We start from the raw sequence: 26,299 nt of genomic DNA, 5'->3' as shown, positions 1-26,299 counted from the left end.
TATGTCAATCTACCACCCAATCTTCCCAGACCCTTTGCAGCCAAACTCATCCTCAGAGGTGGTGCCAGAGTGCACAGCTCGGCTTCTCCTCAGAACCGGAATGGTGCCCGCATTACCTCTGTGAGGACCGTGGTGTCATAGGACGGCTGGTACTTCTCCTTCTCATGAGCGGTTCTCTTCTCCATCTTCTCTCGATCAGTTTTTTGTTTCCTATCTGCACCTTTCGGCTTAAAAACAAAGTAGACTTTTTCATCTATCAGGCTTCAGACAAACACCTTTACCAGCAACACCGGGCCTCACTTCCTCAAAGCCTAGTTTCCATCTCTTACCTTAAAAACTTTGATTTGGCAGCTAGCTGAGTGTAGATGATCTGTGTATTCTCCATTTTCATTCTGCTTAAAGGTGTCAACCTGGATCCTAAAAGGCACTCCCTTTTCACCTCCATGCTTCCGGGGAGTAAATTCTGTGCTGATGCAGTGTACCTAGAAAATGAGTCAGGCTGAAATGGATTCAAAGTCTTGTCCACTGATTACCCTTCTACTTTGCTCCCTTTCAGATGTTGGGCCACAGGTATGAATTCAAGATCCTTTAAAAGGAACTCCCACATATTACTCAGGTGTCTGTCGTGAATTTCTAACTGTTTTAAACATGTATGACTTTCCTTTCACAAATCCAGCTGAGCCCTCCTGAACTTTGTGGGAATGGGCTCTGCCCCATTCCAGTGCCCTCCTTGAAGGCAGGACTTGCTCCAGTGATGAGCGCATCAGTACAGTAGCTTCCTGTGTCTTTCCCCTACCCCGACCCCAGACTGGACCCACAGTCCTCAGCCTTGCGTGGGGCTCAATCCACAGCAACCATCACCTCGTTACTCAGAGCCCCTGCTGTTTGCCCTCTACTGCCATCACCCCAACTCCAGCCAGCTAGTCACCTCACTGCTGTTCCTATAGTCATCAACTCGTGATCCTTTGCCTGGGGAGCTTCCACAGTCCACCAAGCCCACTCCTCACTCCACCTGCATCCACGTAAACTCTCCTGTCAACGCTTCATAGTTCACAGAGGATCCTGAGGGCAGTACTCATTTTCCCACCACTTCTGCCCACTCTTGCAACACCACCATGGTGACAGCTCCAGGGCATGGCACAGTGTCATTAACAAGACCTTGGTAATTTCCGACTGCTACACACCCCCTCTTCTAAGGACTCAAGGTTAAAACTGATTTCTGCACCAAGACTGTACACAACCTGAGAGGTAAGGCCAGCTATTCCATTGCTCTCATTCACCACATAACCAGTCACCCTGTCAGATGAACAATATGAGAAAATATTCAACTAATATGAACCATGGCCCTACTGATTATTAGCTGATGGGTGATACGACCTGGAAGACCACGAAAATGCAAAATACTAAATTCTCTATAGTTCACACAAATCATAGCCTACTTCGGCCAGTCAGCAATTAACTGATTTTCCTTTTCTATATAAAGATTACCTACTCAGTAGTTTTAATTTCACCATTTACAAATTTGAACATACTATTAGAATTACTGTTGATTTTATTTTACATATAATAATACCGTATCTGTTTTTCAAAAACTAATCTCTTAGGACAGCAGCCCCCAACCTTTTTGGCCCCAGGGACCGGTTTCATGGAAGACAATTTTTCCATAGACTGGGGGTGGGGTGGGGATGGTTTTGGGATGATTCGAGCACAGTACATTTACTGTGCACTTTATTTCTACTGTTATTACATTGTAATATATAATGAAATAATTATACAACTCAGCATAATGCAAAATGAATGGGAGCCCTGAGCTTGTTTTCACTTGCCACTCACTGAGAGGGTTTTGATATGAGTCTGCAAGCAATTGATTTATTGTGGTCTCTGTGCAGTCAAACCTCTCTGCTAATGATAATCTGTATTTGCAGCCGCTCCCCAGCGCTAGCATCACAGCCTCAGCTCCACCTCAGGTCATCAGGCATTAGATTCTCATAAGGAGCATGTAACCTAGATCCCTTGCATGCGCAGTTCACAGTACGGTTCACATCCCTTGCATGCACAGTTCACAGTAGGGTTCATGATCCTTTGAGAATCTAATGCCGCCACTGATCTGACAGGAGGCGGAGCTCAGGTGGTAATGTGGGTGACGGGGAGTGGCTGTAAATACAGATGAAACTTCGCTTGCTAGCCTACCGCTCACCTCCTGCTGTGCAGCCCGGTTCCTAACAGGCCATGGACACTAACAGTCTGTGGCCCAGGGGTTGGGGACCCCTGTCTTAGGAGACACAAACTGAGTATTCATGGGTGAAATGAAATGCCTGGGCGTTGCTTTACAGTATTCCACCAATAACCAAAAAGGGGAAACTACTAATAACTGTCGAAGCCAGGAGATGGGCACAAGAGGATTCATTATTATCCTCTCACTTTTGTGGGGGATTGAAAATGTCAGTATTAAAATATTTTTAAATAAAGCTAGACAGAATCTTAAAACTACACTTTTTTCAATCATATCCTTTAAAACAGCAGGTTTTGTTCAAGAGAAATGCGTCCGAAGAAGAATGGAAGTTTTGATCATTGTTACTACCAGTGGTAAAAGTGATATTTAAATAATGCTTTACATATTAAGATTGTCTTTACAGGTTAGTCTATAAATGATGAATTTAGTAGATTAACTCTAACTTAACAGAGTGTGTTGTGTGTGTATAAAAAACATTACAAGATAGTTTACAAATAAGCATTTAAAGAAAATGATATCACGTATCAAGAATTCAAGCTCACCCACAGCCTCCTGAATGACGATGCTAGTATAACTCTAATGTAAGAATCCAAACCTGAATGAAAGCAGATGTGCGTTTTGCAGGATCCCACAGAAATTCAACTGCATTTAACTGGCTTGGATTTGTCTTTGTGTCAATTATTCCCACAGACATTGGAATATCTGTATTTTAAAAAGAAGTGACACAGAAACAAAACTATGAATGATTAGGTTACAATAATCTACTATGATTCTGTTCCAGTGAAATTATTATACCTGCTGAACTTTTCCCTTCAATGTTCTCCATGGTCAAACACTTCAACATAAAACCCCACCTAATGTGTATCATACTTTCTCCCACCATGATTTCTATTTCATTTTATTAAGAATATGATGGATGGTGCCAATCAAAAATGAAATAAATGGTTTAAAACTCATAAAATTCCTGGCTCAGTTTCGCTAAGCACCAAAAACAACTTCATTTTTAACTATAAAACAACTCAAATAGTATGGAGGTTCCTTAAAAAACTAAAATTAGAACTACCATACGAGCCAGCAATCCCACTACTGGGCATATATCCTGAGAAAACGATAATTGAAAAAGAGTCATGTGCCACAATGTTCACTGCAGCTCTATTTACAATAGCCGGGACATGGAAGCAACCTAAGTGTCCATCAACAGATGAATGGATAAAGAAGATGTGGCACATACATACAATGGAATATTACTCAGCCATAAAAAGAAATGAAATTGAGTCATTTGTAGTGAGAGGGATGGACCTAGAGTCTGTCATACAGAGTGAAGTCAGAAAGAGAAAAACAAATACTGTAGGCTAACACATATATATGGAATCTAAAAAAAAAATGGTTCTGATGAACCTAGGGGAAGGACAGGAATAAAGACACAGACGTAGAGAAAGGACTTGAGGACACAGGGAGGGGGAAGGGTAAGCTGGGACAAAGTGAGAGAGTGGCATGGACATGTATACACTACCAAATGTAAAACAGATAGCTAGTGGGAAGCAGCTGCATGGCACAGGGAGATCAGCTCGGTGCTTTGTGACCACCTAGAGGGGTGGAATAAGGAGGGTGGGAGGGAGATGCAAGAGGGAACGCATATGGGGATATACGTATGCATACAGCTGATTCACTCTGTTATACAGCAGAAACTAACACAACACTGTAAAGCAATTATACTCCAATAAAGATGTTAAAATACATACATACATAAAACAACTCAAGTCACACAGGTGACTAAAACTCTCTACGCAATCACCCATGGTGTGACTGCTAACGTATTAACAGGTATAGCTAAACAACTGCCTCATCTCTCCGTGGTCTTCTGATGGCCACTTGTACCTAAATCGAGGAGTCTGTCTCCTGGGCGATTCCACTTCCAACCTTCAAGTTGCTGATGCTCTGTATATTGGAGCCGTCTGTCATGGAATACAACTCTTATGATGCTCTATGGAATAAGTAGGGGAAATGAGCACTTTAAAATTGTTCCAGCTAAAAAGCACAAGTGTTTTCACTTCTTATGCATTAGCCTATAATAGAAAAGCATACAAAAACAAATTCTGGGGCTTCCCTGGTGGCACAGTGGTTGAGAGTCCACCTGCCGATGCCGGGGGCATGGGTTCGTGCCCCGGTCCGGGAAGATCCCACATGCCACGGAGCGGCTAGGCCCCTGAGCCATGGCCGCTGAGCCTGCGCGTCTGGAGCCTGTGCTCCGCAACGAGAAAGGCCACAACAGTGAGAGGCCCTCGTACCAAAAAAAAAAAAAAAAAATTAAGGTCCATGTCCATAAAAAATTAGTAAGAATTATATTTCTATAAAGAAAACATCAGGGAATCCCCTGGTGCCCAAGTGATTAGGGTTTTGTGCTTCCACTGCAGGGGACCCTGGGGTTCAATCCCTGGTCGGGGAACTAAGATCCCCGAGTGCTGTGAGGCACAGCCCCGCCCCCCCAGGAAAAAAAGTCAAGGGCGGGGGGTAAATCTGCCCACCACCCCAAAAAGAGAACCTATATGCAAAATTCATCCTCAACTATTTAACCTGCAAGTGAGAGTATCTGAGGTAAGCAAGGGAAAAACAAAACAAAACAGATAAAACACAGGTAAACTTCATCCAAACACTCAGGTTCATTCCTAGGGAAGGCTTTAACTCTACTCCACAAACTCTAGGCCATTCTCTGCTCTCCACCCATCCCACCCTCACCTCCCACAGGTTTGGGCTGCCAGCTGCTGTGCCATTCCAAGAACAGGATAACAGGTCATCAAAATGGATTCAGATACCAGATTTGCACTAATTAGTGTTTCTGACACGTTTATAAATAACTGTTTCTCAGACTATGATGCAGTAAGATAATCGTATTCCCAGTAGACGCTCTGCTGGTTTGAACAGGAAATAACTTGTTAGCGATACATATCAATACTATCTTTAGTGCCCCTGCCTTCCGCACCCCCAAAATGCTGTCCAAAACATAGCTGATAAATATTTTGAAGGGAACCATTTAAAAGTAGAAACGCTGTAATTTGAAATAGTTTAAAAAGAGGCCAAGTCGGTCATTAGGACCTCTGTGGACGTCTATAAAGGCACAGTTGCCACTCTGACCCACACCCAATTCCCCAGCAGCACCCACTTCACACAAGTGCCTGCTGGCAGCAAAGCCCTCACAGAGTGATGGTGCTTGAGCCAGCCAGTGGTGGCTCCTGGTTCACATTCACCAGCAGGTTGATCTCTCAGAAGTGCAGCACAGAAAATGTCATGATTTTGATTCTTCCATATTTAGTAAGAACCAGATCAAATCCACGAATTCAGATGAAAATAGTACGAGAATACAGGTATTAGTTTTAAGTGCTTTACTAAACCCCATTCTAGGTCAGACTAAGACATAAGACAGTAAAATAAGGAACATGGAGGACCATAGTTAAGAAATGGCAAGATATAAAAGAAAACCTCTTATATAAAACTGGAAGGGGAAAAGCTGTTATCTGGAAGTTCTGACTAAAAGGAGACAATACACCTAGAGAATCAGCCACAGATAAAGGGGCCCTAACAATAAGACAGAAAGAGAACAATCAGAGAAAGCACTTCACTGAATATTTTAAGCAGGTCACCTCTGATCAGCAGCATTTGATCCCGAAGACCACCCCCCCAATAGCAGAGTCAAAGATCATGGGGCCAGGAAACTAAACTCTAGATGAAGAAGCATGTGGTCTTTAAGAAAGTTATCCTGTAGTCTCTGGCAGTAGCAGACTGTAACTCTGAATCCCAGGCAAGCTCTCAGGATGTAACTGGATGTATTCTGGCACCAAAAATCCACCAAAAATCAGACATGTGGCGTATCAAGTGGAAGATGAAACTAAGACTTCTTAAAAAAGTAACCCTGTGACTTTCACAATGACAAAAGAGTTCACCCACATCTTCCCTTAAACAATATATTACTAGGCTGAATTTTAACCAGGTGTGGTACAATTTGGCAAAGTTTTGCCGGGGTGCCCAATACTTGTCTGACAATGAATGATGAGCTGGGAGCAAGACATGCTGAGAGAATCTTCAACACTGCTAAGCCTCCTAGACTCTGAAAAATGAGAGCTGTTGCTCCTTGACCAAACCATAGCTATTTGTCACTAGAGTCCAGCAGAGCATAACCAATTCAATAGGGCTTGCTCACTGGGAACAGTGCTGATGCCTTTTTAAAAGGGTGAATCTAATTAGTGTTCAATACAGGTGAGAAAGTCAATAGGAGGGAATAAAAAAAATAAGGCCATCTGACCCACCCTTTAGGGAAATGATCAAACCCACTGATGGAACACAGACACGACAGACTCCATGTTCAGATGGCGCACGTGAGAATGGGTAAATAACCTCTCTCCTTCTGTTCTGAGAATGTTGGGAGCCCCGGGAGTCAGAAGAAACCTGGTAGCTTACTCCAGGTTGGCAAGACAATGATCCACTGGGGACTAGAACCTCTCACAGGATTGGGAGCTTCCTGCTCCCAGGAGTGGGAAGAGAACTCCAAAGACTCTCAGGTCTCCAGTGCTGAGCAGCTGCTTTCTGGACAAGCCTAATTTGTTAGCATTAGTACTGCTGTCCACTCCCCCCACAGGCTGCTTTCCCCATGCTCGCCAGTCTGAAAAGGGATGGGTCTTTCCAATGGAATGCCTCTCCACAGTGAGGGCCCAGCAGCACTCGGGCCCCAACAGGCCTCTCTGTAGGAAGATGGAAGGACCAAGAGAACTCATCCTGCTTCTCCCTTGCTAACAGTTGGCCACAATGAAGTTTTCCCGTTTCCCAATTAAGCTTCTTCAGTAACCCTTGCCCTGTAATGCTCTGGAGTTTATGATACTGCGTGGCACGTGACAGGTAGAGGCTAGAAGGACCCACCTTGCATGACACTGCAGGGGCCGGGGATGGGTCTGAAGGCACATCCTAAAAGGAATGGGTTGGCTGCGCCTCCTAGGCCTGGAATAACTGACTCTTCATTCAGATACACCAGTAGCGTGAAGAGATCAAATTTTACTTAGAGAAATTTTAAGAGGTGAAATAAAAGTTTCAGAGTAACACTTATATTTTCCCCCCACACTACCTTCTACTTTTAAAGAGAAACAAAGTTTCCACACTATCTTCTACTTTTAAAGAGAATCAAAGTTTTTGTTGTGGCAGTGGGTTTTTCTCCCTCCTTTAGCTGCAACTAACTTTTCTCTGGTGCCTTGTTTCCAGAGGGCCTTCACATTTACTTCACTCAGTAATTACTATAATTCCTATTTTACAGAGGAGTAAACAAAATATAGCTCAAAAGAGTTTTAATACAGCCATTACTTTCTTAAAGTGAAATTAAATAATTTTTTAATAACTCCTGCAACAAAAAACAAAACTCTTGCAGTAAAACTGCTACTTTTTTGAGTCACTGCACTATCTTTTAGGAATTTAAACAGATGGTCCTTACCTTTACCAGTTTTCCAGTGATCTCAGGCACATCTCCCATTTTCCGATTATCCAGCATGCGAATTTCGTAAGACTGACCTATTTTTAAAAATTGTGTATCAAAAACAATCCATATAAAGAACATCACTCTGTGTAACAAAAATTCAACTCAAACATATGACTGCCCAATATTCAATTCTAAAGAAGCAAACTCAGGTTAATCTTTCTCTTCCCTGCAAATCATACTGTCCTTCTTCCACTCTCAAAGAAGACTGAAGAGTTCCTCAGTCAGTTTAGTTTCCTCTGTTATCCTCTCACACTCATTATCTGAGACCAATTTTTCGTAACAGCTTTATTGAGGTATAACTTACATGCCATAAAATTCACCCTTTGAAAGTGTACAATTAACTGGTTTTTAGTAAATGCACAGCTGTGCAGCCCAAACTGCTATTAATTTTAGAGCACCTTCATCATCAAAAAGAAAACTCATACCCGTGAGCAGTCCCTTCTCATCCACCCACCCCCAGCCCCTCACAACCATTCATCAATCTACTTTCTTTCTCTTGGGATTTGGTTGCTTTAGACAGTAGATATAAATGGAATCACACAACAGGTGGCCTTTTTTGTGACTGGCTTTTTCACTTATAATGTTGCCAAGGTTCATCCAGGTTGTAGCATGTGTCAGTCTTTCCTATTTATGGCCAAATTATTCAACTGAATGCATACACCACACTTCGTTTATTCATTCAACAGTTGACAGACATCTGGGTTGTTTCCACTTTTTGGCTATTATGAATAATGATACTAGGAACATTTGTGGACAGGTTTTTGTGTAAACTAAGGTCAAATTTTAATCCTGGAGCTTTCTCCCTCGTGTCCAATGAACCCAACTCACATCTTGTCACTGCTCAATTAGGGTCCATAAAAAAAACATGAATAGAAACTCACACACCAATCTATTTAATTAGGAAAATAAGTTGCTGCTGCCAAAAGTTAGTAATATGCTCCAAATCCACAAAAAAGATGTTTGGATTACCTGTCATTAAATAATAAAAATGACAGCATAATTTGATATGCAGAACATTAGTAGTAATTAAAGAGTGCTGCTAGTAACATGAAGTTGAGGCTCTTTATAATAAAACTACCAATACCTTGCCCACACTCCACTGGGCTTACAAAAATATACAAAGAGTACAAGATCATAGGGTCAAAACATAAATGTTACCAAAATAAAACTAAATCACTCCAAGGCTGGTGAAGGAAAACAACTGCTGTATACACCACTAAGGAACAGTCAAATTCATTCAACACACTGAGAGAGATTAAACTAAAAACACCCTTATGGTAAGAGAGATTTTTTAAAAAGTTAAATCTGCAGCATACGTAACAATGGATCTGAACTGGGAAAAAGAATAAACAATAACTTCTTTAAAAACGGAAATGAATATCCAGGAGTGGTCACGAGCCCCTGCTGCCACCCTCCCAGACCCCAGGAGTGGTCACAAACTGCTGCTGCCCCCACTGCATGCTCCGAGGGTGTGCCTGAGCCGCTGCCAGACCAGACACCAGCTGTGGCATCTGCACACCCCGCCCCTCTCAGGGGTAATGACCAGCACACACTGAGTAAAGAGGCAACAGGCATCCATACTAAAAACAGCCTCGTACCAAATATATTAAACACGTACAAGCTACACAGGGACACCCCCACATAAACAGCCCTCTAAGACCAAAGCAGGTAACTGTTTCTCCTAAACTCACACAGTAAGATAAACACAAGTAAAATGAATCAGCAGAGGAACCACTCCCAGTTAAAAGACCAACAGAATTACCCTGAAAGAACAAACAATGAAGCAGACCTCTTCAGTCTAATAGACACCGATTTCAAAAAAAGAGGCAATGGAAATACTGAAGGAATTAAGAAAGGCTATTGACAGAAATGCAGATTACTGTTAAAAAAACAGCTAGAAACTATAAAGATGAACCAAGAAAAATTAGAAAACTCATTTGCAGACGTGAAAGTTGAGATAAAGACAATGAATAGCAGAAAGAATAATGCAGAAGAACAAGTCAACTGGAAGATAAAATAATGGAAACCACCCAATCAAGACAGCAGACAGAAAGCCAAATGAAAAAAAAAATGAAAGCAACATAAAAGACCTATGGGATAATATAAAGCATGCCAACCTATGCACACTAGGAATTCCAGAAGAGGAAGAAAGAGAAAAGAGGACTGAAAATGTATCTGAAGAAATTATGGCTGAAAAGTTTCCAAACCTAAAGAAGGAAACAGATATCCAGGTACAGGAAGCACAGAGGGTCCCAAACAAGATAAATCCAAAACAGACCTACACCAAGACATATTATAACAAAAATAGCAAAACTTAAAGAGAGAGGATTTTAAAGGCAGCAAGAGTTCATTACAAGGGAACCCCCATAAGACTATTAGCTGGTTTCTATACAGAAACGTTGCAGGCCAGAAGGGAGTGGCAAGATATTGGGTTGGCCAAAATATTCGTTCAGGTTTCCCCATACCGTCTTACGGCAAAACCCAAATGAACTTACTGGCCAACCCAATATATTCAGTTCTGAGAGGGAAAAATGTGTAACCTAGGATACTCTAGCCAGCAAGATTATCATTTAGAATAGAAGAAGAGATTTCTCGGACAAGCAAAAACTAAAAGAATACAGCAATACTAAACCCATCCTAAAGGAAATATTGAAAGGTCTTCCCTAAACAGAAATGAAGAATCTATAGGAAAGAAAAAACCACAACTGGAAAATAAATCATTTAAATAAGCTAGTACAGATTTAAAAAGATTAAAAAATTTCTGTGAAAGTGATGATAACCACAATGAACAGCAAAAGGATAAACATGAAGATGTAAAAGAGGACATCAAAATTGTAAAATGGGGGCTTCCCTTGTGGTGCAGTGGTTAAGAATCCGCCTGCCAATGCAGGAGGCACAGGTTCGAGCCCTGATCCGGGAGAATCCCACATGCTGCAGAGCAGCTGGGCCCGTGCGCCACAGCTGCTGAGCCTACACTCTGGAGCCTGTGAGCCACAGCTGCTAAGCCCACGTGCCACAACTGCTGAGGCCTGTGCACCTGGAGCCCATGCTCCACAGTGGGAGAGGCCACTGCAATGGGAAGCCCGTGCACCGCGGGAGGGAGTGACCCCTGCTTGCCGCAACTGGAGAGGGCCTGCCTGCAGCAGCAAAGATCCAACGCAGCCAAAAATAAATAATTAATTAGTTTAAAAAAATTGTAAAATGGGGGGCAGGGAAGAAAATGTAGAATTTGTTCTCCCTAAAATGTGCTTGAGCCTATATGACTATCAGTCTAAGGCAAGTAGATATAGGAAGGGGTTAACATACTTGAAAAACAGGGTTATCACAAATCAAAAACATAGAAGATTCACAAAAACCAAAAAGCAGAGAACGTAAGTATAATATCAATACAAAAGAAAATCATCAGAACACACACACACACACACACACACACACACAAGAACAAAGAAAAAGGGACAGAGAAGAAATAAAAATCAATGGGAAAATAAGGTTTAAAATGGCAATAAACACTGGGTTGGCCAAAAAGTTCCTTTGGTTTTTACGTAAAAGTAAGATACGTTTTTCATTTTCACCCAGAACTTTATTGAACAATGTATTCACCATTTTCTTCCACTACCTTCTGCCATTTTCCAGGAAACTTCATAATTCCATCTTTGCAAAATTTTTTATCTTTTTGAGTAAAGAACTGTTCCTGATGCCTTTTATAGTCTTCCAGGGAACTGAAATTTTTTCCATGAAGAGAATTTTGTAAAGACCAAAATAAATGGAAATCTGAAGGTGCAATGTCTGGTGAATAGGGCAGATGAATCAGAACTTCCCAGCCAAGCTGTAACAGTTCTTGTCTGGTCATCAGAGAAACATGCGGTCTTGTGTTATCCTGATGGAAGGTTATGTGTTTTCTGTTGACTAATTCTGGACTCTTTTTGTCAAGTGCTGCTTTCAGTTGGTCTAACTGGGAGCAGTACTTGTTAGAATTAATCGCTTGGTTTTCTGGAAGGAGCTCATAATAGAGGATTCCCTTCAATCCCACCATATACATAATATCATCTATTTGGATGAAGACCCGCCTTTGGTGGGGATGGTGGTGGTTGATTCATTTCGCTTACCCCACGATCTCTTCCATTCCACATTATTGTGCAGTATCCATTTTTCATCGCCTGTCATTTTGTTTTAAAAACAGAACGGTTGTGTTACGTTTAAGTAGAGAATTGCATGCGGAAATACAGTCAAGAAGTTTTTTTTTTTGCTTAACTTACGTGGAACCCAAACATCAAAGCAATGAACATTACCAAACTGGTGCAAATGATTTTCAATGCTCGATTTGGATATTTTGCTTATGTCGACTATCTGCTGCGTGGTATAACACTGATTGTTCTCAATGAATACCTCAATTTGATCGCTATCAACCTCAATCTCTCTACCTGACCGTGGAGCAACGTCCAGCAAGAAATCTCCAGCACGAAACCTCGCAAACCACTTTTGACATGTTCAATAAGTCACAGCACCTTCTCCATACACTTCACAAATTTTGTGTTTCAATTGCGTTTTTAACCTTTCTTGAAATGATAAACCATAATATGCTGAAAACGTTTCTTCTTCCATCTTCAATATTAAAACAGCTACACAAAAATTCACCAATTTTGATGTTTTTTTTTTAATGCACACTGATATGATAGCTGTCACAATAGAGTCTAACAAAATTGTTTCAAATGAAGTTAAAGATAACTAAGCAATACTAAAGCCAGCTTACAGAAAAAAAGCAAATGAACTTTTGGGCCAACCCAATACATAGCTATCAATAATTACCTTAAATGTCAATGGACTAAATGTTTCAATCAAAAGACAAAGAGTGGCATACTGGATTAAAAAATAAGAGGCTACAATGTGCTGCCTACAAGAGACCCACTTTAGGGCAAAGGACACACATAGATTTAAAGTAAGGGGATGGAAAAAAATACTTCATGCAAACGGAAATGATAAAGAGAGTGGGGGTCACAATACTCATAGCAGAAAAAATAGACTTTAAAATAAAGGCCATAAAGAAGGACACTGTATAGTGATAAAAGAATCAATACAAGAAGAGGATTTTACATATATGCACTTAATAAAGGAACACCCAAATACATAAAACAAAGACTAACCAGACATAAAGGGAGAAACTGACAATACAACAATTTAACATCCCACTGACATCAATGAACATATCTTCTCAGAAAATCAACAAGGCAACAGAGATCCTAAATGACACAAGTTAGACTTAATTGATATTTTCAGGACATTACATCCGAAAAATCCAGGATACACATTCTTTTCAAGTGCACATGGAACATTCTCTAGGACTGACCACATACTAGGGCACAAAACAAGCCTCAACAAATTTAATAAGAGTACAGGAATTATCTTAAGCATCTTTTCTGACAACAATGGCAGGAAACTAGAAATAAACCACAGAAAAAGAAATGAGAAAAATAAAACACGATTACATGGAGACAAAACAACATGGTACTAAAAAAACAATAGGTCAATGATGAAATCAAAGAGGAAATTAGAAAATACCTTGAGACAAATGACAATGAAAACACAACCATACAAAATCTATGGGATGCAGCAAAAGCAGTTCTTAGAGGGAAGTTCACAGCAATACAGGCCTTCCTCAAGAAACAAGAAAAATCTCAAACAACCTATCACTTAAAAGAATTAGAAAAAGAACAAACAAAACCTAAAGTCAGCAGAATGAAGGAAATAATAACTATCAGAGAGGAAATATATTAAGAAAAAAATAAAAAACAATAGAAAAAAAATTCAATAAAACCAAGAGCCGGTTCTTTGAAAGGATAAACAAGACTGACAAACTGCTGGCCAAGCTCAACAAGAAGAAAAGAGAGAGAACCCAAATAAACAAAGTAACAAATGAAAAAGGAGGCTTAACAACGGATACTGCAGAAATACAAAAAACCATAAGGGAATACTATGAATAATTACATGCCAAAAATTCGACAACCTACAAGAAATGGAAAAGTTTCTAGAAACATACAGCCCACAAAAACTGAATCAAGAAAAAATAGATAATTTGAACAGATAGATCACTAGAAGTGAAATAGAGTCTGTAATAAAAAAAAACTCCCTATGAACAAAAGTCCAGGACCAGATGGCTTCTACCAAACATATAAAGAAGAACTCATACCTATCTTTCTCAAACTCTTCCAAAAAAATGGAAAGGGGGAAACACTCCCAAGTGCATTCTATGAAGCCACCATCATCCTGATACCAAAACCAAAGACACCACGAAAAAAGAAAATTACAGGCCAGTATCTTTGATGAATATAGATGCAAAAATTCTCAACAAGATATTAGCAAACCGAATCCAACAACACATAAAAAGGATTATATACCATGATCAAGTTGGATTCATTCCAGAGTTACAAGGATGGTTTAACATATGCAAATCAATCAACGTGATACACCACATCAACAAAAGACAAAAGCCACATGATCAACTCAAAAGACACAGAAAAAGCATTTGACAAAATTCAACATCCATTCATGATAAAGAAAACTCTTACTAAAGTGGATATAGAGGAAACATATCCCAACATAATAAAAGCCATTTATGACAAACCCACAGCCAATATAATATTCAATGGTGAAAGGCTGAAAGCCTTCCCGCTAAAATCTGGAACAAGACAAGGATGCTCATTCTCACCACTCCTATTCAACATAGTATTGGAAGTCCTAGCCACAGCAATCAGACAAGAAAACGAAACAAAAGGTATCCAAATTGGAAATGAAGAGGTAAAACTGTCACTATATGCAGATGACATGATACTATATATAGAAAACCCTAAGGACTCCACACAAAAACTACTAGATCTAATAAACGAATTCAGCAAAGTATCAGGATACAATATTATCATTCAGAAATCAGTTGCATTTCTTTACACCAACAATGAAGTGTCAGAAAGAGAACATAAAAAAAAAAAACTTTTAAAATTGCAACCCGCAAAATAAAATACCTATGAATAAACCTGACCAAAGAGGTGAAAGACATACACTGAGAACTATAAAACATTAATAAAGGAAACTGAAGATGATTCAAAGAAATGGAAAGGTATCTCATGCTCTTGGATTTGAAGAATATTGTTAAAATGGCCATATTACCCAAAGCAATCTACAGATTTAATGCAGGCCCCATCAAATTACCCATGACATTTTTCACAGAACTAGAACAAGGAATCCTAAATTGATATGGAACCATGAAACATCCAGAATTGCCAAAGCAATCCTGATGAAAAAGCGCAAACAGGGGGCATAACCATCCCAGACTTCAGACACTACTACACAGCTACAGTAATCAAATAGTGTTGTATTGCCACAAAAGCAGACATACAGACCAACAGAACAGAACAGTGAGCCCAGAAATAAACCCACACACCTACAGTCAATTAACCTTCGACAAAGGAGGCAAGAAAATAAAATGGAAAAAAGACAGGCTCTTCAGCAAGTGGTGTTGGGAAATTGGACAGCCATATGTAAATCAATGAAGTTAGAACACACCCTCTCACCATATGCAAAAATAAACTCAAATGGCTTAAAGACTTAAAAGACATGACACTATAAAACTCCTAGAAGAGAACATAGGCAAAATATTCTCTGACATAAATCATACCAATATTTCTTAGGTCAGTCTTCCAAGGCAACAGAGATAAAAATAAAAATAAATGAGACCGAATCAAACTTACAACATTTTGCACAGCAAAGGAAACCATAAACAAAACGAAAAGACCACCTACAGAATGGGAAAAAATATCTGCCAACAATGCCACAGACAGGGTCTTAATTTCCAAAATGTACAAATAGCTCATAAAACTGAACACCAAATTTACAAACAACCCAATCGAAAAATCAGCAGACCTATAGAGATATTCTTCCAAAGAAGAAATACAGATGGCCAGTAGGAACATGAAAAGATGCTCAACATAGCTAATTATTAGAGACATGCAAATCAAAACTACAATAAGGTACCACCTCACAAAGGTCAGAATGGCCATCTTTAGAAAGTCTACAAATAACAAATGCTGCAGAGGGTGTGGAGAAAAGGGAACCCTCCTACACTGTTGGTGGGAATGTAAGCTGGTGCAGCCACTATGGTAAACAGTACGGAGGTTCATCAGAAAATTAAAATAGAATTACCATATGATCCAGCAATCCCACTCCAGGGCATATATCCAGACAAAACCATAATTCAAAAAGATAAAGGCACCCCTATATTCACAGCAGCACTATTCATAATAGCCAAGACGTGGAAACAACCTAAATGTCCACTAACAAATTGATAAAGAAGATGTGGTAAATAGATAAAATACAATACTACTCAGCCATAAAAAAGAACAAAATAATGCCACTTGCAGCAACATGGATGCAACTACAGATTATCATACTAAGTGAAGTAAGTCAGAAAGAGAAAAACAAATACCATCTGATACCACTTACATGTGGAATCTAAAATATGACACAGGGGACTTCCCTGGTGGTCCAGTGGTTAAGACTTTGCCTTCCAATGCAGGGGCTGTGGGTTCAATCCCTGGTCAGGGAGCTAGGATCCCACATGCCTCGCAGCCAAAAAACCAAAACATAAAACAGAAGCAATACTGTGATAAATTTAATAAAGACTTTTTTTTTTTTTTTTTTAAGACGACCTCTGCCAGGTCTTTGTAGTGGCATGTGGGCTCTTTTAGTTGGGGCATGCAAACTCCTAGCTGTAGCATGTGGGACCTAGTTCCCTGACCAGTGATCAAACCCAGGCCCCTTGCATTGGGAGCATGGAGTCTTAGCCACTGGACCACCAGGGAAGCCCCAATAAAGACTTTAAAAAATGACACAAATGAACCTATCTATGAAACAGAAACAGAATCACGGACATAGAGAACAGACTAGTGGTTGCCAAGGGGGACGGGAGTGGGAGAGGGAGGGATTGGGAGTTTGGGATTAGCAGATATAAACTAGTATATATAGAATGGATAAACAACAAGGTCCTACTGTATAGCACAGGGAACTACGTTCAATATCCTGTGATAAACCATGATGGAAAAGAATATGAAAAAGAATGTGTGTGTGTGTGTGTGTGTGTGTGTGTGTGTGTGTGTGTGTGTGTGTATATACGTGTGTGTGTGTATAACTGTATCACTTTACTGTACAGCAGTATTTAACACACTGTAAATCAACTATACTTCAATTTAAAAAGTTAAAAAATAAAAGATTTTTAAAAAGCAAATGAATAGATATCATTGATAAATACAGCATTACATATCTGAAATTACACTCAACCTCAAGAATCTAGGACACAAAAATTAACAAAACATTTGTGCTGATTATCAGATCAACAAAAAACTGTTTAATTAATTTAAAAAATCAAGTGGGTAAAGATGGGGGAGAAATAAGCACATAAAATGTGGGGAAATGTAAACTGATAAACTGTTTCTGAAAGATAGTCTGCCTGCACCTGTTAACAAGTTAAATACTGCATCTTTTGACTCAGGGATTCTGATTATCAAGAGGGGGAATATTTGCACCTCACATTAGTCACAGAGGGCTAATCTCCCTAGTACCAAAGGAAAAGAACTCTTAGAAAATTGCTAGCAAATGCCCAACAACCCTAGCAGAAAATGAGCAAATGACACGAACATGTACTTCACACAAAAGAAGGAAAGCCAACAGTTCTTAAACATATTAAAAGACATTCGAGGGCTTCCCTGGTGGCACAGTGGTTAAAGAATCCACCTGCCAAGGCAGGGACACGGGTTCGAGCCCTGGTTTGGGAAGATCCCACATGTCGTGGAGCAACTAACCCCATGCGCCACAACTACTGAGCCCGCACACCTAGAACCCAAGCTCCGTAACAACTGCAACTCGCCACAACTAGAGAAGGCCTGTGCTCAGCAACGAAGACCCAACGCAGCCAAAAATAAATAAATAAATAAATTTATTTTTTAAAAAAAAAAGAAAGAAAGAGAAAGACATTTGACGTCTGGGAATTCCCTGGTGATCCAGCAGTTAGGACGCCGTGCTTCCACTGCCAGGATGCCGGGTTATATCCCTGGTCAGGGAGCTAATAAGATCCCGCAAGAAGCGACACACGGCCAAGAAGAAAAAAAGACATTCAGACATTTGAACTCCATCAGAGACATGCAAGTTAAAGCCATATTGAAATGGCTTTTCACCTATCAGATTAGCATGAATCTCTCAGTTTGAGATGTCGTGGCTAAAGGGAAACAATCACTCTCATCTATGGACAGTAGAGGTGGAGATGGTTTAAGAAGCAGTTGTCACTCTGGAGAGATTCTGAAGGTAGAGCCTATGTATTTTCTGGTATATTAATTAAAGTGTGAGAGAAAGAGCAGCTGAGGGTTACTCCAGATTTCTGCCTAAGGAACTTCCTGACATGGGGAAGATCACAAGAAGCAGATCTCAGAGAGAAAATCAAGGAGTGTGATTGCATACATTTTATCAAATTGATTTATAAATCTGAGAATAACCCAAAGAAAAGCAGTCTGTGAGATGGGAGGTGGACCAAATGCACAAGGAGGGAGGGAGAACTTCTCTCGCCAGGATTCCCTTGTGGTCCTCAAAAACTCAAAATTCTAAGGACTGAAAAAGATGAAAGGAAGAAATCTCAATGTGCCTTATCTTCTTTTGTATTATTTTATCTTCTTCTGTATTATCTTCTTTTGTATTATTTTTCCTCCTCAACCTTAGGATATTTCTGTGCTCAATATAAAGTTCAATCTGTTTCCACGAACAGACCTCAGGCTTGGCTGCTCCTGTATTAAAGCAGTATAGATTTTTATTCTTCTGAAGTCAAAAGCAGGTTTTTAAAAAAGGCTCTGTAACACTTACTATGCTTCAAATGATTTCCCTGTTGGAAACTATATATGTCCTAGCTTTCTTCCTTCTTCAGTTTTATCCCATGTCTCCCACTATTTAGAAATCCCTCCCCACCAAGTTTTACTCAATGGCAATATCCACTGATATACTACCAGACGTTTATTGGTTCAATTTCTCCTTCTATTTGATCCCCCTCCATAATTCTCCTAATAAAACAACTTCCTGAAATGTTAGTCTAGGTTCCAAATGAAATATTAAAAAGGTCCCACTACCAACGAAGTACAAAGTTAACACAAACTGCAATACTCTAAAAGTTACTAGTCCTATTTTTAGCTTTATCTTCCGAATTTACCTGTCACGTTGGGATTTGTTTACTCCTTTCTTGGCTTAGAAAAGCACTGACAGAACTGAAAAATGTAAGTGCTATGAGTTCATGTCCCCACCTACCTTTGAATATAGAGTGTAAGATGGACTCCAGAGCAAAATGGAGCCCAAGATGTGACAGATCCACCTTGGTTAAGTTCAAAGCACTTATTTCTAAGGTCCTAATACAGAACTTTAATCTATAACAAGAACCAAAGCTAACCTCAAGGAAATCTACCACAGTGTAAAATGAACTTACCAAAAAATATATTTTCTTTTTTGAAGCGTCAATCATTTAACAGTATTTTTAATCCAATAGACATGCTACTTTATTTCCTAGACCTAAAACTTGTTTGCAAGGTAGCTAACACTGGTTAATTAACAGGGTGCTCCAAGTAGAATTTGGCGTCCATATGAACAGGTATTTCTGATCTAATAGCAGCAATAAGCTGATCTGGAATAAATCAATGGTTTAAGATCAGAAGTCTCACTCATGGGACTTCCCTGGTGGCACAGAGGTTAAGAATTCGCCTGGTAATGCAAGGGACACGGGTTTGATCCCTGGTCCGGGAAGATCCCACATACCACAGAGCAGCTAAGCCCATGCGCCACAACTACTGAGCCCATGTGCCCTAGAGCCTGCGTGCCACAACTAATTAAGCCTGCGTGCTCTAAGGCCTGTGTGCCACAACTACCGAGCCCATGTGCTGCAACTACTGAAGCCTGTGCACCTACAGCCCGTGGTCCACAAGGAAAGCCATTGCAATGAGAAGCCCATGCACCTCAATAAAGAGTAGCCCCCGCTCGCCGCAACTAGAGAAAGCCTGTGCGCAGCAACGAAGACCCGACACAGCCAAAATATAATAATAAATTAAATACATAAAAATGAATAGTGGGCTTCCCTGGTGGCGCAGTGGTTGAGAGTCCGCTTGCCGATGCAGGGGACACAGGTTCGGGCCCCAGTCTGGGAAGATCCCACATGCCACGGAGCAGCTGGGCCCGTAAGCCGTGGCCGCTGAGCCTGTGCTCTGCAACGGGAGAGGCCACAACAGTGAGAGGCCCGCGTATTGCCAAAAAAAAAAAAAGAAGCAAAATAATATGGCTGATTCACTTTGCTGTACAGCAGAAACTAACACAACATTGTAAAGCAACTATACTCCAATAAAAAAAAAAAAAAAAAAAAAAAGAATACTAAGATATTCCTATTAAAAAAACCCCCAAAAACAAGAAGTCGTGTCACTCATATCATGGTGGGGAAGCATCATGGATTCAGCTGGGGCTACTGGACAAGGGGCAGCCTATTCCAGCCAGATCCCTGCCCAAAGGGATAGGCAACTGCTTACTCCCCTTTCTGTGGCTCCATATTGGGACTACAGTTTTTTTACTCCACAAAGTTAGAGGTTTAGGGACCTCCCTGGTAGTCCAGTGGTTAAGAATCTGCCTTCTAATGCTGGCAACGGGGTTCGATCCCTGGTCAGGGAACTAAGACCCCCACATGCTGTGGGGCAACTAAGCCCGTGCGCTCCAGAGTCTGCGCACCACAACTAGAGAGCCCACACGCCACAACGAAAGATCCCGCATGCCACAACTAAGACCCGATGCAGCCAAATAAATAAATATTTAATAATAATTTTCAAAAAAGTTAGAGGTTTAAGTTTTCTCATTACCTAAGAGCTGAGAAGGACAGCTGCCCAGGCATAACCAGAAAAACACAAATACAGCTTTTAAACTCTGTACTTCTATCACTCAAAACAGTACAAAAACCGACACTCTAAAGCATCAGTACTTGTTCCAATTTCTACCTGAGATGAAGTTAAGACTATACAGGATTATTTTTCTTTATGTTGCACAATGGTATTACACAATGGCAAATATTCTTTAGCAACAGCTGCTCCGGAGGCAGAAGGTGAGCAATGAGCTTGAAGGGGAGGCTACTAGGAGTGACGAAGCTATGGCCTAAGAATAGCTACAGCCCCACCTGTGTGTCAACGCTCCTCTGAGGAAATCTGTCTATAAGAAGTGGTGGTGAGGGGATGCTCACATATTTGCCTGAATATTCAAAGTAATAAAAAGTTGAAGCATAGTCTCCAGACCAGCAGCATCGGCATCACTTGGAAACTCGTCAGAAATACAAATTCTCCAGTCCCGCTCCAGACCCACTGACTCAGAAGCTCTATCAATCATGTTTGACAAGCCTTCTAGGTGATCCCAATGCATGCTGTCGTTGGAGACCACTGCTCTGTGCAAAGCTACAAATATCCAGTCAGTCAATGCTGTTTCTAGCACAAAGCATTCAGGACCTTCTCCTGGGAATTACTTGTCTATGCCAAAATTAAGAACTAAGTCATTCTAAAGCTGTTTAAAGTAAATTACATTATGATTCCTTTATAAGGTAACCAAAATTCATTAAATAGTCATTTATTATTTCACAGGATTGTAAATCCTGTAACAGTCTAGGATAGCTCTCACTCCAATACACACACATGCTCCACAAATCCACTTATCCTCATATATGTTCATTATACATGTGTATACAGTCCATATATTTGAATATACATATATGTGCACATTTACACACACACACACACACACACACTCATGTGTGCAAGGGCTCAGGGTTCATTAGATGCCCATTTCAAGACGCAGCTTTGACTGGGCCTTCAGAGATAAGCTAGGAGGCAATAAGTACTATAGTATGCAGAGTGTTGCTGTCTAAAATCTTAAGAGTAAATGACAGCCACACTATGGAAACAGCTCTGATACACAACAGTAGCTCATTATGCACCACTTTGGAGATCATCTACATAGTACACATTTGCCTTGGTTGATGGGTTAGTTTCCTATTGCTGCTGTAACAAATTTCCACAAACTCAGTGGCTTGAAACTATGCAAATTTATTATCACACAGTTCTAGAGTTCAGAAGTCCAGAACGGGTCTAGTGGGCTCAAATGAAGCTGTCAGCAGGCTGCATTCCTTCTGGAAGCTACTTCCTTGACTTTATCTACTTCTTGAAGTAGCCTACATCCATTAGTTTGTGGCAGTCTCTTCCTTCATCTTCAAATCTCCCTCTGACTCCTGCCTCTCCTGCCTCCTTCTTTCACTTTTAAGGACCCTTGTAATTTCACTGGGTCACCTGAATAATCCAGGATAATCTCTCCATCTAAACAGCCTTAATTAAATCATACCTGCAAAGTGCCTTTTGGTATAAGGTTAAAATATTCACAGGTTTTTGGGATTAGGATACGAACATCTTCGAGGCACCATTATTCTACCTGCCACAGTTGCTAGGCAGTGCAAACATGTTATTTCTACAGTTCAAAACTGTGCTACAGGGGGACTTCCCTGGTGGTCAATATTGTTAAGAATCCGCCTTCCAATGCAGGGGACGTGGGTTTGATCCCTGGTCAGGGAACTAAGATCCCACATGCCACAGGGCAACTAAGCCTGCCCGCTCTAGAGCCCGCACGCCTCAACTAGAGAGCCTGCATGCTGCAACGAAAGATCTTGTATGCCACAACTAAGACCCGATGCAGCCAAATAAATAAATATTGAAACAAACAACAAACAAACTCTGCTACAGGCTTATTTAAAAGATTGTAGGGACTTCCCTGGTGGCACAGTGGTTAAGAATACGCCTGCCAATGAAGGGGACATGGGTTCGAGCCCTGTTCCGGGAAGATCCCACATACCTCGGAGCAACTAAGCCCGTGCACCACAACTACGGAACCTGCGCTCTAGATCCCACAAGCCATAACTACTGAAGCCCGCGCTCCTAGAAGCTATGCTCTGCAACAGAAGCCACTGCACCACAACAAACAGTAGCCCTGCCCTGCTTGCCACAACTAAAGAAAGCCCGCGCACAGCAACAAAGACCCAATGCTGCCAAAATAAATTAAAAAAAAAAAAAAAGGTTGTAATCATACTTGCCAACAAACCTGGCAAAAATCCTGAGTCATTAAACAGGTATCTAGTCCCAGGGTTGCATTCTAACCATTGGTAAAAATTGCTCATCTATCTGCCATAGGAAACTAACGCATCAGCCAAGGTCTAACCACTTGGTTTTCCAGTACAATCAGAAACCATTAAAGCCATCTAGTTATAAATAATAGTAACAGCAGCAAAGGCTAGTGTTGTGCTTCCTATGTGCTGGCCACCTTATAAGTGCATTACACATATTAACTCAATTTAATTCTCAGCTACCTTAGGTGGGGGTTATTTTATTAAAGGAACTGGCCTGGACAAGCAAGTGGTGTAATGGGATCTAAACAAAGGCAGCCTGGCCCCAGAGACAGCTAATGACAACCGCTCAATGCTGCCCTCTACCTTTCACCCCGCTACATGCAGAAAAACATTTAAATCACCAGTCACTGTAACGAGTTGACACATTTAAAAGGAACAAAAAGGTATGTGAATAATGTGTGTAAAGACATCCCATATGCAGCAGAGGTGCAAATATCCTGGGCAGTTCTATCTCATTCTTCTACCAGGCATTACTTTAGGGATGGAAGTTCTCTCTTAAATTTCATCCTTTAGTGACAAGATCATTATATTCACCACAATTATGCTTAAGCACATAATTCAGTCATCACAGAATAAGTTTATTGGAATAAATAAATTAATGATACAATATTTTTGTTATACAAAGGGTATCATTTAACAGGATTACAATCTTCTTAGGTGTCTAAAAAGGGTTCTAATTCAATGGCTACTTGGGGCCAGTGAGCAGAAGAGTTTTATTGTATACTCTTTCATACCTTCTGAACTTTAAACCATGTATATAAATCATTTAGTTACACTGTTAAATTTTAAATGGTGACCATTAACTGAAAAGTTAGAAAACACTGGAACTATTCTAGTAAAGAGATCAGTGGTTAAGAAAATGAGATTTGGAATTAGAAATCTCTGGGTTTAAGTCCCTATAGAAAGTACGGTCAATCTAAAAAGATAACTGTAGGAAAAAATTACTCCCTCTAAAGCTTTAATATAAAGTGGGGATAACTGTGCTTTCACTGTCACTATTATTTCCAAGTAAGAGAGAAAAAAGTGACTGCTTAATTTCCCTCTCACTTATTATAATGAGTGGGGAAGCTTAAAGGAATTAAAACTTGTGCTGATGAAGAACAACTTCAAGTGCCCTATCTAATCCCTTCTTTATAAAGCTTTTGTATCCTTTTTTGATAAACAAGGAAACACTGCCATGATGAGTCATTCTCCCTTGGTGGAGCTGAAGAGTTCATTTGAAGATAAGAAAATTAACTCATGAGTAAATCTGAATAAAAATCTAACTCCTAAGAACAGGAAGACTAAAGAGTAAATTATGTCAATATTTAACAGTCACACTATCAAAGCTGATGCACAGATGATACTATACTAAAATGGGTCACTGACACATTTTACATACTTTGCAGAAATTTCCCAGGGCAATGTTACCCAGCTAAAAAATATCCATGGAATTTTACTGGAATTCCTAGATAAAAATCAATCATTTTTATTTTCCATATCTATGCCTGATTCTCTTTACACTATATATTTCAGGAAAGGCTTCTGTAAAAAAAATCAAAACTATACATGCACTACTTAGAATGTTTCCTTTTGAAAAGTGAGTCTGATCAACTTATGATACTCTGCTGGGGGATCGGATCAAGAGGAGTAGGACATGGAGCTCACCTTCTCCCACAAATACATCAAAAATACATCTACAACCTAGAGACTGTCCTACAGAGTGAAGTAAGTTAGAAAGAGAAAAACAAATACCATATGCTAACACATATATATAGAATCCAAAAAAAAAAAAAGAAAATGGTCAGAAGAACCTAGGGGCAAGACGGGAATAAAGACGCAGACCTACTAGAGAATGGACTTGAGGATACGGGGAGGGGGAAGGGTAAGCTGTGACAAAGTGAGAGAGTGCATTGGACATATATACACTACCAAATATAAAACAGCTAGTGGGAAGCAGCCGCATAGCACAGGGAGATCAGCTCCGTGCTTTGTGACCACCTAGAGGGGTGGGATAGGGAGGGTGGGAGGGAGATGCAAGAGGGAAGAGATATGGGAACATATGTATATGTATAACTGATTCACTTTGTTATAAAGCAGAAACTGACACACCACTGTAAAGCAATTATACTCTAATAAAGATGTTTAAAAAAATACATCTACATGCAGAATGCTTCTCACAGAACATCTACTGGATGCTGGCAGAAGGACTCAGACTTCCAAAAGGGCAAGAAAATCTCCACATAACTGGGTAGGGCCAAAAAAAATAGAAAAGAAAAGAAACAGAAAGAGAGAGAAATGAATCGGGACAGGACCTATGCCCCTGGGAGGGAGCTGTGAAAGAAGAAAGGTTCCTGTACCCTGGGAAGTCCCCTCACTGCCTGGGAGATCAGCTGGGACAGAGTGGGAGGTTCGGAGCCTTGGAGGGAAGCACAGCAACCGGTTTGTGCAGGGCAAAGTGGAGAGAGACCTGCACAGATGGTTGGTGCCACAGAGCAGCACTCCCCAGCCTGAGACACTCGTCCGCTGGGTCAGGTGGGGGCTGGGTGCTGAGGCTCAGGGTTTGGAGGTCAGACCGGGAGGTGAGGACTGAGGTTGGCTGTGTGGAGATGGCCTGAGGGGGCTAGGGTGTGGTGAGCCACAACGGAGGGAGTCGAGGAAGAAGCCTGGGCCTGCCAGAGAGGCAAGGCACCATTGTGGGGGGCACGCAAGGAGAGGGGTGGGCCGCCACAGAAGCTTCTTTCTCCATGCCCACTCTCAGGCAGCAGCACACCACCTACACGAGCTCCAGACGCAGGTGCAAGATGCCACTGCCATCTCGGAATCCAGAGGTGGACATGGATCACTGCCGCTGCAGAGCATCCTGCGACTGAGCACCAAACGCTGTCCATGTCTACCCAGGAGCGTGCGCAACCTGCCACTGCTGCTGAGGGTCCCGCAACCGGGAGCCAACTGCTAGCCCCGCCTTCCTGGGAGTGTGTGCAGGTTGCACATCTGCACACCCCCTATCAAGGGGATAACGGCCAGCACACGTAGGGGAAAGAGATGACAAGCATCCAAACCAAAAACAGCCCTCGTGCCAAAAAAATATTAAGCTCACACAAGCTACACAGGGATGCTCCCACATATAAATAGTCCTCGAAGACTAGAGTAGATAATTGTTTCTCCTGAACTCAGAGTTAAGAGAAACACAAGTAAAATGAAGAAGCAGAGGAACGACTCCCAGTTAAAAGATCAAGAGAATTCCCCTGAAAGAACAAACAATGAAACAGACCTCTTCAGTCTAACAGACACCAAGTTCAAAAAG

At 40.9% G+C, this 26,299-nt stretch overlaps 1 protein-coding gene across 2 annotated transcripts in view; it reads right to left on the bottom strand.

Moving 5' to 3' along the window:
• UBP1 (upstream binding protein 1) overlaps window positions 1-26,299 on the bottom strand; it is a 67,579-nt gene that overhangs the window by 16,470 nt on the left and 24,810 nt on the right. For both annotated transcript variants that reach the window (XM_007447691.1, XM_007447692.1), the window contains exons 3-7: window positions 7,704-7,780; window positions 4,112-4,217; window positions 2,829-2,935; window positions 330-482; window positions 117-227 (exon numbers count right to left, since the gene is read on the bottom strand). In XM_007447691.1, the coding sequence (XP_007447753.1) occupies window positions 117-227; window positions 330-482; window positions 2,829-2,935; window positions 4,112-4,217; window positions 7,704-7,780 (554 nt within the window). The remainder of the gene's footprint in view (window positions 1-116; window positions 228-329; window positions 483-2,828; window positions 2,936-4,111; window positions 4,218-7,703; window positions 7,781-26,299) is intronic.

Source organism: Lipotes vexillifer, unplaced genomic scaffold (assembly GCF_000442215.2).
Source record: "Lipotes vexillifer unplaced genomic scaffold, Lipotes_vexillifer_v1.1 scaffold73, whole genome shotgun sequence".
NCBI classification, from domain to species: domain Eukaryota; kingdom Metazoa; phylum Chordata; class Mammalia; order Artiodactyla; family Lipotidae; genus Lipotes; species Lipotes vexillifer.
The sequence above is the reverse complement of the archived record's forward strand: the minus strand, read 5'-3'. Positions and strand labels throughout refer to the sequence as shown.